Below are 12032 nucleotides of genomic sequence, written 5' to 3' on the forward strand. Positions count from 1 at the left end.
TATGAACCCGTGAGTGCTCCTGGCTGGCTTCAGGTGAGGCTGGCCAGGGGCGCCTGGGTGAAAATAGGAATGATTCTCGGTCATTCCCAGTAGATGGTACAGAACAGCTGGTAACCGTCTTCATCATCGCAACTGGGGGCTGAGCTTCAATCAGCCCCCTCCCTTTCATGTGTAAAGAAAAGATTCTGTACTGCCTGGACTATCATAGCAGCGGGATACTGGGCTCCTCTCCCTCACACTGCTTAATGTCCTGCCTGGACTATCATAGCACCGGGAGGCTGCCTCCCCCTCATTTTATGTCACTAAAAACTCACTGTTTCTTATTCCTGCATTCTTTATTACTTCATCACACAAATGGGGGGGACACTGCCACGGTAGCCCAGGAAGGTTGGGGGAGGAGGGAAGCAACGGGTGGGGTTGTTGCAGGGGCACCCCCCGTAAATGGCATATAGCGCATCATTTCTGCGGGATCTGACACAGAGCAGCTGTACTCTGATACACTGCTTCTCTAGTACATTTGCCCCATATTCTAGGCAGGACTGACTCTATTTTTAGAAACCATAAAAGAGGGATTGACTCGGAGAGTCATTCCCAGTTTTGCTTTTGCGCCCCCGGCCGATCTCAGCCAGGGGCACCCATGATAGCAGCAGACAGCACAGAAGGACACATAACCGTCATCTCATTGCCAAATTACACAGCTTCTCCCTTATCCAAAAGACTCATTATCCTATCAAAGAAAGCTATCAGATTGGTTTGACACAATTTGTTCTTTACAAATCCATGCTGGCTATTCCCTATCACTTTACCACCTTCCAAGTGTTTGCAGATGATTTCTTTAATTACTTGCTCCATTATCTTCCTTGGCACAGAAGTTAAACTAACTGGTCTGCATTTCATCAGCCCCTGGTGACTTCCAGGCATCTAACTTTTCTAAGTGATTTTTAGCTTGCTCTTTTTTTATTTTATCTTCTAAACTTACCCCCTTCCCATAAGTATTCACTATGTTAGACATTCCTTCAGACTTCTCAGTGATGACCGAAACAAAGAAGTCATTAAGCATCTCTGCCATTTCCAAGTTTCCTGTTACTGTTTCTCCCTCCTCACTGAGCAATGGGCCTACCCTGTCCTTGGTCTTCCTCTTGCTTCTAATGTATTGATAAAATACTATGTTGGTGGGAGATGGTCTCCTGCCAACATAGCTATCGCCGTTTGTTGGGAGTGCTTTAATTACGCTGGCAGGAGAGCTCTCTCCCACCGGCACAGAGCGGCTACACAGAGGACATTAAAGCAGGGCAGATGTAGCAGTACAACTGCGATGCTGTAAGGTCTGTAGTGTAGACATAGCCCTAGGTGATATTTATCTGTATCTTTATAAATGATAAAATGAAACTTGAAGGTTTTTGATGTGGGGAGGATAGCCTGGTCTTTTCTGTCTCACATGTAGATTTCAGGTTTGGCTTAGCTAAGGGTCAGAATTTTTCACCTCTTCATCCTTGGTTGGCCAGTCCAGGAAAGTGAGCAGGATACAATTTTGGGTGGCTTATTGATGTGAGAGAGCCTTCACTTCCTTCCGCATGGCTAGAGTGCTTTATAGAGATCAGTGTCTGTCATAAACGGATAGTTAAGAGTTAATAGAACAACAGTACTTCATGTCTCTTTTGCCTGTAAAGGGTTAACAAGATCAGTGAGCCTGGCTGTCACCTGGCCAGAGGACCAATCAGGGGACAGGATACTTTCAAATCTTGAGGGAGGGAAGTTTTTGTGCGTGCTGTTAGAATTTGGTGGTTGTTCTCTCTGGGTTCTGAGAGTGACCAGACGTGCAACCAGGTTTCTCTCCAATCTCCCTGATACAGGTTCTTATAGATTCAAAATAGTAAGTACTAGGTGATAAGGCGAGTTAGGCTTATGTTTGTTTTCTTTATTTGCAAATGTGTATTTGGCTGGGAGGAGTTCAAATGTGTATTTGGCTGGAAGGAGTTCAAATTTGTATTTTGCTGAAAGGATTTTAATTTGTACTTGTATACTTAGGCTGGGAGGGTATTCCCAGTGTCTATAGCTGAAAGACCCTGTAACATATTCCATCTTAAAATTACAAAGATAATTTTTACTGTTTTTCTCTCTTTAATTAAAAGCTTTTCTTGTTTAAGAACCTGATTGTTTTTTTATTCTGGTGAGACCCCAGGGGACTGGGTCTGGATCCACTAGGGAATTGGTGGGGATAAAGAAGGGAAGGGGGAGAGAGGTTAATTTTCTCTCTGTGTTAGGATTACTTTCTCTCTCAGGGAGAGTCTGGGAGGGGGAGAGAGAAGGAGGGGGAAAGGTGGATTTTCCTCTCTGTTTTAAGATTCAAGGAGTTTGAATCACAGTGATCTTCCAGGGTAACCCATGGAGGGGAAACCTGGGAGAGGCAATGATGAGGGAAAGGGTTTACTTTCCTTGTGTTAAGATCCAGAGGGACTGGGTCTTGGGGGTCCCCGGGCAAGGTTTTGGGGGGACCAGAGTGTACCAGGCACTGGAATTTCTGGTTGGTGGCAGCGCTACAAGTACTAAGCTGGTAATTGAGCTTAGAGGAATTCATGCTGGTACCCCATCTTTTGGACGCTAAGGTTCAGAGTGGGGAATTATACCATGACAGTGTCCCCTTCCTCCACCTCGGGGACACCCCAATATCTTCAAAGGCCAATTAGCTGTTACAGCTTGGTGTCCATACGTTACTTGGTCTTGAAGATTCCAGGTTAGAGTGTACATGTCTTGCTACTGTTTGTTCGTAACTGCTAACAGATGTCTCTTGAAAATAGGACACAAGGAGAGCCATATGATAAGAAGCTGGTAGGCAGACTTCTGCTTAGGCCCACAACATAGTGTTTAAATATAATTAATGACTTGTCAGCATATACACAGCCACTCATTCCACATGTACTCAGGACAATGAAATGACACTGGGAAAGTAACGCTGAGAGGTGGAGGCAGAGTCTAGGGCAAGTGGATGACCTTATCCTAATAACCTTTTGCCTACAAGCCAGAAAGCTGCTTCAGACATCTAGTAATGCTAACTTTCATTAAACAGTTACTCAGGCCTGAATCCAAATATGGCCTATGTTCTGTACAGTTTTCTTTTACACATTTTTTTCACTGTGGAATTTCAAAAAATGATGAAAATAGGGAATGAGACTTCAAGCTGTTAACTCACACATCTGATTTTGAGGGGAGGTGGTTTCAATCTATTCTGGATCTTGTCATTCTCCTTTATTGGGCTCCGAGGAAGTCATATTTTCCTTTGTCTTAGGTACTTTTATGGCCTTCATCACCGTGTTGTCTGAGCACCTGACAATCTGTAATGTATTTATCCTCATAATGCCTCATGAGGTAATAAAATATCATCATCCCCATTTTGCAGATGGGGAACTGAGGCACAGAGAGTGAGTGACTTGCTAGCAGGGAGCAGAACCGAAGTCCCAGGCTAGTTCCCTAACCACTGCCTCTCTTTAAAATCTTTGCTTTTATTTTTTTTATACAGGATGCACTGAAGGCCCAATTGATCTGGTGTTCGTGATTGATGGATCAAAAAGTCTCGGAGAGGATAATTTTGAAGTTGTAAAGGAATTTGTCTCTGGAATCTTGGCTTCCCTTGAGATTTCTCCCAAAGCTGCTCGAGTTGGTTTGCTGCAGTATTCCTCTGAAGTTCGCACAGAGTTCACATTAAGACAATTCAGCACAGCCAAAGACATGAAAAAAGCAGTATCCCAAATGAAATACATGGGGAAAGGCTCCATGACTGGACTTGCCTTGAAACAAATGTTTGAGAGAAGCTTTACTGAAGCGGAAGGGGCAAGGCCATTTTCAGCAGAAGTGCCCAGGGTGTCTATAGTGTTTACAGATGGACGAGCCCAAGATGAAGTCTCTGAGTGGGCCAGCAAAGCAAAGCAGAATGGTAATCTGGTATTTCTTTGTCACTGTTTCTTTAAGGATGTTTATATTTATTTATTTATTTATTTTAAAAAGTATTTCAGCATATATTAATAAAGAGACAAGATTGCTGCAATGTACTGGCCAGTGCATGTAGCACTGCCCTCTGCTGGAGAGAATTATATTTTCCCAAAAGTTTGGTTTGCTGTCTAGGGCAGTGGTTTTCAAACTGTGGGTCGTGACCCAGTACTGGGTCACAGAATGTAAGGTACTGGGTTGTGGCGGCTCTAGTCAGCACTGCCGACTAGGCTGTTAAAAGTCCCATTGGCAGTGCTGCCTGGCTAAGGCAGGCTAGTCTCTACCTGTTCTGACACTGCACCCTGGAAGCAGTCAGCAGCAGGTCTGGCTCCTCGGCAGGGGGGCCACGAGGCTCCATGCACTGCCCTTGCCCTCAGCATCAGCTCTGCACTCCCACTGGCCAGTTCCTGGCCAATGGGACCTGGGGGTGGTGGTGCCTGTGGGCAAGAGCTGCACGGAGCTGCTTGCGCGTCTCTGCCTAGGAGCTGGACCTGCTGCTGGCCACTTCTGGGGTGCAGCACAGTCCGCGGTGCCAGGATAGGCAGGAAGCCTCCCTTAGCACCCCTGTTGCATGGCTGACCTGGAGCCACCTGAGGTAAGCCCATGCCCCAACCCTGAGCTCCTCAAACCCAGAACACCTTCCTGCACCCCAAACCCCTCATCCCCAGCCCAGAGCCTGCACCCAGAGCCCTGATCCCCTCCCATAACCCAACCCTCTTCCCCAGCCCTGCGCCCCCCAAAACCCTGAACCCCTCAATCTCCTCACCCCTGCACCCCAACCTTCTGCCCCAACCCTGAGCCCTTCCCATACCTCAAACCCCTCATCCCCAGCTCCATTGGGTCATGGGCATCAACAATTTTCTTCAACTGGATTACCAGAAAAAAAGTTTGAAAACTACTGGTCTAGGGGCTTTGCCACAGAACACCACATTACAACTACTATCTCAGGAAGTAATGAGTAAGTACCTCTGAGAGGGTCTATGTACTAAAGAACCAAATCAGCACAGGGCAGTTGCATTGTATAGCTTGAATGCTGAGCTGTGCCCGGCATGTTTCCATTAAAGGTACTTAATTTAAATGGAGAATCACAGATATTAGGAGCTTTATTAAATATTCCATTTAACACATAATATTAATATAAAATACCGCACTCAAAATATCAGATGTTGTTCCAGAGCCTTTGCTTTATGCTATAATTTTTAAAAATACAGCATAGACTTGGAAGCGATTATATGTTGCTATGATTGGGTGTCCATCCTGCACAAGACCATAAAGGATTAAGGTGACTAGGTGATACAGTTAACTGCCCAGGCTGCACCTGGAGGAGGAGTCAGTGAACAGGATTAATTAGATGAGGCTCAGCTAGATGGGAATAGGAAGGGCCAGTACAAAACCCAGGAGCTGAGAACAGCTGGGGGCTGCAGGGAAGTAGTCTTCAGTTACTCCCTGGGAGGAGGAGGGAGTTGTGCATCTGGCAAACCCAGAGATGCAGGGGAAGCCAGAATCATAGGATTGGAAGGGACCTTGAGAGGTCATCTAGTCTAGTCCTGTGCCATGAGGGCAGGACTAAGTATTATCTAGACAATCCCTGACAGGTGTTTGTCTAACCTGCTCTTCAAAATCTCCAATTATGGAGATTCCACAACCTCCCAATGCAGTTTATTCCAGTGCTTAACCACCCCGACAGTTAGGAAGTTTTTACTAATGTCCAACCTAAACCTCCCTTGCTGCAATTTAAGCCCATTCCTTCTTGTCCTATCCTCAGAGGTTAAGAACAATTTTTCTCCCTTCTCCTTGTAACACCTTTTATGTACTTGAAAACTGTTATCATATCCCCCCTCAGTCTTCTCTTTTTCAGACTAAACAAACCAGGTAGGGAAAGGCTCAGGGAAAAGGCAGTGAGGTCCTTGGCTGCTGACTAGAGGGTCCCTGAGCTGGAACCTAGCTGGAACCCAGCCAGCAGGGAAGTGGCACAGACCAGCAGTAGAGAGTGGACTGCCTAGGACAGTCTTCCCCAAAAGACTTTGATACTCTGGAAGGGGAGGACCATAGTGACCTGGCCAGAGGGCCAAGTCACAAAGAGGAAGTGGCAGCTCCTGGAGTGAGAGGGGCAGCATGGTGAGAGAGGATGACGGGTGGAGAGACTGCCAGAGGTGGGTGCAGCACCTAGAAGCATGAGCGCCAACTCTATGGGTGCTCCGGGGCTCGAGCACCCATGGAGAAAAATTGATGGGTGCTTTGCACCCACCGGCAGCTCCTCACCCTGCCCCAGCTCGCCTCCGCTCCACCTCCTCCCCTGAGCTTGCCACGTCCCCACTTCTCATAGACTTATAGACTCATAGGTCAGAAGGGACCAATATGATCATCTAGTCTGACCTCCTGCACAAGGCAGGCCACAGAACCCTACCCATCCACTTTTATACAACCCCTAATCCAGGACTGCTGTTTTGCGGCGGGAAGCACTGGGAGGGAGGAGGAACGCTGTGCACTCGGGAAAGAGGTGGGGCTGGGGTGGGGATTTGGGGAAGGGATTCAATAGGGGCAGGGAGGGGTGGAGTTGGAGTGGGGACATTAGGGAAGGGATTGGAATGGGGCAGGGCAGGGTTGGCAGGGGGTGGGAAAAGTTGGTGCCTATGCCTGGAAGGAGCTAATCCCCAGAGCAGTCAGGAGGAGGTGCCCTAGTGGTGAGCTGACCCTGTGACAGTTGCTATATTGTCTATATCCCACTGGTCTTGCTGAAAAAGAAAACCCATTGTTTGTTATAGAGGAGGGCCTGGCAAGATGATAACTCGTGTTCAGATTTAATTGAAAACGTGATTTTGAACAGTAAACATGGTCTACAATATGTTGTTGTTTCATTTGGGGGAGGGGTCCATAAAACTGTAGCCTATGATCAAGGTGACAGAAATCAGTTCTGTAAGGCACCCTTGAAAAAATCACTTTTCCCACACGGTATCTAATAACAGCTAGAGATTTAAAAACTGAAAATTTTCAACAAAAAAAGGACTTGCCTGTAAAACAGGAAATGTTTTGCAAGAGTCCTACTACTAACCTGGGCTGATGGACTGTGGCACAAATAAGCTGCCAGGACTTTAGAAAGACTTCAGACCTTGTTTTTTGACATATCAACACAATGATAGCTTGTTGCATACTTGAATGCAGGCAGGGGCACCCATTTGTGCAACCAGTTTGGAGTGTGTCCTGATACGACTCTGCTAAGAAAAAAAGGGAAGAAGTGATGGTACAAGGAGATGAGGAAGAAACTGGAAAAATACAGAATGGGAGGCAACAGAGCTGACAAACTTGTATTCAGAGAAATGTCAACACCATGCCTCTTTCTGAAGCTTTGAAAATTAAGCCAATAACGTATGATTTCATGCCCAGGAGTGAGTAGGTGGGATTTGGGACAGTGTATGGAAGAGTTACAGGCCTTGACAAGTAAAAGATGTGGAGAGAAGTACAAGCCAACCCCACTTACTTTCAGTAAGAAACTTCAGCAGTGGATTGCTTTCACTGAGACACCAGGAGCCAAATACATCCCGAGTGTAATCCCACTGGGGGCCACATAGTTTTGCTGAGCAGAAATTTGGCACTGAATGTTTTATCACTGTTAACTCCAAGTCTTTAAAAAGCAGCAGACCTCAGCATGAACAATCCATTCATTAAACTGAATCAACCTCTGTAATGTGGTGGATGTTTTACTTTCCTGGCTAGCACAATGTCATCCAGGGTTTTGATAGAAAGCAGGACTCTGCTTAATAAAAATGTAAGCACTGGAGATGGAAGAGGTGTATTTACTATGTCATCACATCTAGTCTCCTGCATTTCCAGTGGAGAGTTGAAAGGGGTTATTCATAGTGAGCATACAGATGTTATCACTGAACAGCAAAGGAAAGCAGATACACTAACCCCACACACTACTTTTTATCTGAAACCAAGGAGCTGAAAATTCAGTTTTTGTCATTGGCATCTGAAGCTCTCTTAAAAATTGCTTCAGTCCTTAAAAGGATAATCCTTGTGGGTTTAAAAAAATGACTGGGATCCCAGACAGATCATCTGCACTCATTTCACAATGACCTTTTGCAGACAGGACAAGGACCAACTTCTAATCTTTTTTAAATTCCAAAGCGGTTAGTACAAGGTGAGTACATTTTCTAATGGCAGAAGTGATGTAACTAGAAATGAATATTCAGATCATGTGTAAACCAGAAGCAAAGAATCATTGCCAGTTGTTGGAAAACAGGAATATGAAGTGTGCTCTGCTTTGTGTGGTTTATGTTTAAAATCTGTCTGAGGGGAATGTGAGCCATTGCCCCCAGCCCAACTACCAGGATGTATTAAGACTAACTATGGCATGAATCCCCTTAAACAACTGATCTCCTACTCCCAGTTTTCTTCTTTCCCCCTCCCTCCCTCGACAAGAAAACAAACACCCAATGCAGGAGAGACTCTTACACCCAGGATCCCTGCCCCAGGACTTATTAATCTCTTTCCTCCAGCCCCATAAATGGCTCCTCTCTCTCTGTCCCTTCTCCCAACATCAATTCTGCATTTCTCTTAGATGATCAAGAACTCTTAGGTTCCAAGGCTCCAGATTAATCTGCCTAGCTGACGCTATCAGAGAAGACAATGTATTTAAATGTATTTCGCAGCAAACTACTGATCTCTTTCAGGATTCTGTCCCCTGCCTGCCTTGCTACTACATCAAGTCTATCTATCATTTCAGCAAAACGGGGACTGATGAGCTCTGTGTCCCTCCAGAGTGTCTCAGTGCCACTGCTAAATTGATCAGAGGTGCTCTCTCTCCCTCAGTATGTTCCAGCCACAGTGCTCTTTTGGGATTTATTTATCTTCAGCGGTAACCATATGTCCAGGACTTCTTTAGCTGAAGAATTGTTTGTTAATAAAACCAACAGTAAAGCAGTCAGTTTCTACAGCATTTCAGATGTTATATAACTCAGTGTAACTAGGATTATTCATCCAACACAATCTTTGAGTTATATGGCATGCACATGTATGGTGCTATAAGTAATCAATAATACATCTTTCTTTCACTTAAACTCTGGATTTAAAAAAAATGTTGCTGTAGTAATAATGTGCAATTTCTCTTGCACCAGGTATAACTATCTATGCTGTTGGAATAGGAAAAGCAATTGAGGAAGAATTACTGGAAATTGCTTCTGAGCCACCAGACAAGCATCTCTTCTATGCTGAAGACTTCAGTACCATGGGGGAGATAAGTGAAAAACTAAAAAAACGAATCTGTGAAGGTACCACATGTCTATTCCGTTGAGATATAAGAAAAAGGAACAGCCATTTATATTTTGCTTCTTTTCTGTTTTTAATAAATGATGCATCAAATATACACTTAAACCCCAGGAGGATTGGTAATGTCCCCCCCTTCCTTCAGGCTGCAGTTAGATCAGTGAACCCCACCCAAACTAAACATGAGCTATTCCTTTAGGAATATTGGTTTGGGGGGGAGGGGGAATCCAAATGATGATTTACTGGGAGAGAACAATTGCACTTATGGTCTATATGAGTCATGTTTAAAATTGTGTAGGCCAGTGATTCTCAAACTTTTTTTTTTTGCGGACCACTTGAAAATTGCAGAGAGTCTCAGCAGACCACTTAATGATCTTTCCAAATGTTGCTTGTATCGTTACCTAGCTATTGTAAAGCACTTTGGATAAAAGCGCTAATAAAGAAAAAACCTTAATAATTCACATTCTACAAATAGAATAATTTGTTCTATAAATAGAAGAACAAAACTCATATTTTAATACCAGTAGTCTTACCTTTCTAATGCGATGGATGTGCCCTCTCCCCTGTCGCGGCAGCCCCCAAGCTGGGGTTGGGAGGGAGGGTGGTCTCTCCCACCACCACAGCAGCCACAGAGCTGGGGCTGGGAAGGAGGGGGGTCTCTCCCCAGCAGCCGCAGCTCTGGAGGTGGGGAAAGTCACCTTTGTCTGGCCGCTGCAGCCCTGCACGTCTTAAATTCCCCCCACCCCCTCTTCTCACCTCCACTACACCCTACTCCCCCCAAGGCTACCACCTCACCTTACATGTGTGTCTTCTCCAGGGTCCAGGCACCTAATTAGTGGAGCCACTCCACTAATTAGGTGGGTGGCTCTTCATTGTATCATGTGCGCTGCCCAGGCACGTACCTTAGAGGGAACTGTCTGCGGACCACTTGAATGGAGCTTACAGACCACTGGTGGTCCATGGACCACAGTTTGAGAACCTACAATGTAGGGGAATGTTGCCGATGTCTCCTCATGTAAATTAGTGGTAGGGCTCAGCAGCAAAAAAAAAAAAAAAAAGGCTTAAGGACTTCTTCTTATGGGCTATTGTGCAGTGTTCACAATAGCAACAAAATAATTCAATGTACCCAGTAAGTAAACTGAAAAACAACCAGTTTGTGCTTCAAACCAGTCTTTTGATCCATGAGCACAGAACCTGACTTTCCAAAATCATTCCCCTGCCCTGCCCCTACTGTGTCACTAGCAGCCACACTCTAGACCTTCCTCCCATAGCATCTGTTCAAGGGGTGGGAAGATTCTGAGCTAGAATGGACCCAGAAGTGAAAGTAAACTGGTACGGTCCGATGGAGCGTACCGGCAAGAGCTGGTGCGCCGTGCCGGACTGGTTTCCTGGATGGTGATTTAAAGGGCCCAAGGCTCCAGCCACTGCGGGGAGCCCCAAACCATTTAAAGCGCTGCTGTCGGAGCTCCGGCAGCAGGGCTCGGGTGGTGCTTTCAAGGGCCCGGGGCTCCCTACAATGGCCGGAGCCTCTGACCCTTTAAATCACCATCGGAGCCCAGCAGCCGGGCTCAGGCGAGGATTTAAAAGGCCTGGGGCTCCTGCCGCTGTGGGGAGCCCCGGGCCTTTTAAATCACTGCTGGAGCCCAGTTGCCAGGCTCGGGCGGGAATGAAAAGGGCCCTGTGCTCCGGCCGCTGCGGGGAGCCCCATGCTCTTTAAATCACCTCCGGACCTCTGGCATCGGGGCATGGGCAGCGCTTTAAAGGGCTCAAGACTCCCCACAGCAGCCGGACCCTCTGGCCCTTTAAATCCCCACCCAAGCCCAGCAGCCAGGCTCAGACAGCGTGGGAGTGTAAAGGGCCTGGTGCTCCTGCTGATGCGGGGAGCCCCGGACCCTTTGAATCACTGCGGGAGCTCCAGCAGTGGGGCTTGGGCAGTGCTTTAAAGGGCCTGGAGCTCCGCAGCCCCGGGCCCTTTATTTCGCCCGCACCTCTGCAGCTGGAAGCTCCAGGGTGATCTAAAGTCCCTGGGGCTCCCAGCCACGGCCAGAGCCCCAGGGCCTTTAAATGCCTCTTCCGGTTGAGGTCACGCCTCCACTCAGGACTCCGGCATACCGGTAAGTCCTTTCAGTTACTTTCATCCCTGACTGGACCCCTGTTCACCAGGGACCTAATGATGCCCCTGCACCCACTCGCACACAACTGGCACTCAGTACTACTTGCTCATTCATATAGATGTCTGAAGTCACTTCCTGTAACAGGAGAATGAAGCCCAGGAACCCTAGGAGGCTCTTTGCTGTGCAGGATTGCCTGGTAGGAAGTAACACATTCCTCCTTTTAGGTAGGGCTTTGAGAGGAGTCAGGAGAAAGCGTATGACTGGGACTGTGTATCCTCTGCTTCTGCCTCAACGCTAAGGATCTTATTGCTAGCTCCGTTTGACATGCAAAATACTGAGATTGTAGAAAAGCAGTTCTGTTCATCCACCTGCATACTAGGTAGGCAAACAGATGATGACAATTTCAAAAGCACAGGGAGATTCCAAGTCCAAAATTCTTGGGCAACTCTTCTACTAAATCTCTCTCCCTATCAAACATCCTTAGATAGCTGCAGTGCTGTTTGCCATACATTTCATGTACTTTTCAGAAATGTATTATTTGCTAAACCAAAAATAAGTAAATCTTGCCCCTTTGAGGCAGTTTCCAAACTAGAAACTCTGACGTGTCCGTCTGCCTCCTGGTTTTCTGCTGCCCAGCTTCTCTTCGTTCATCACAAATGGGTAATGCTT

General features: G+C 46.5%; 1 protein-coding gene across 9 annotated transcripts in view; it reads left to right on the plus strand.

Annotated features, from left to right (window-relative positions):
• The window catches only part of MATN2 (matrilin 2), a 114868-nt gene that overhangs the window by 95005 nt on the left and 7831 nt on the right, over positions 1–12032 (plus strand). For all 9 annotated transcript variants that reach the window (XM_030553534.1, XM_030553533.1, XM_030553536.1 and 6 more), the window contains 2 exons: positions 3518–3931; positions 9102–9254. In XM_030553534.1, coding sequence (XP_030409394.1) covers positions 3518–3931; positions 9102–9254 — 567 coding nt within the window. The remainder of the gene's footprint in view (positions 1–3517; positions 3932–9101; positions 9255–12032) is intronic.

The sequence above is a fragment of the Gopherus evgoodei genome, chromosome 2 (assembly GCF_007399415.2).
Source record: "Gopherus evgoodei ecotype Sinaloan lineage chromosome 2, rGopEvg1_v1.p, whole genome shotgun sequence".
In the NCBI taxonomy this organism is placed as follows: Eukaryota; Metazoa; Chordata; order Testudines; family Testudinidae; genus Gopherus; species Gopherus evgoodei.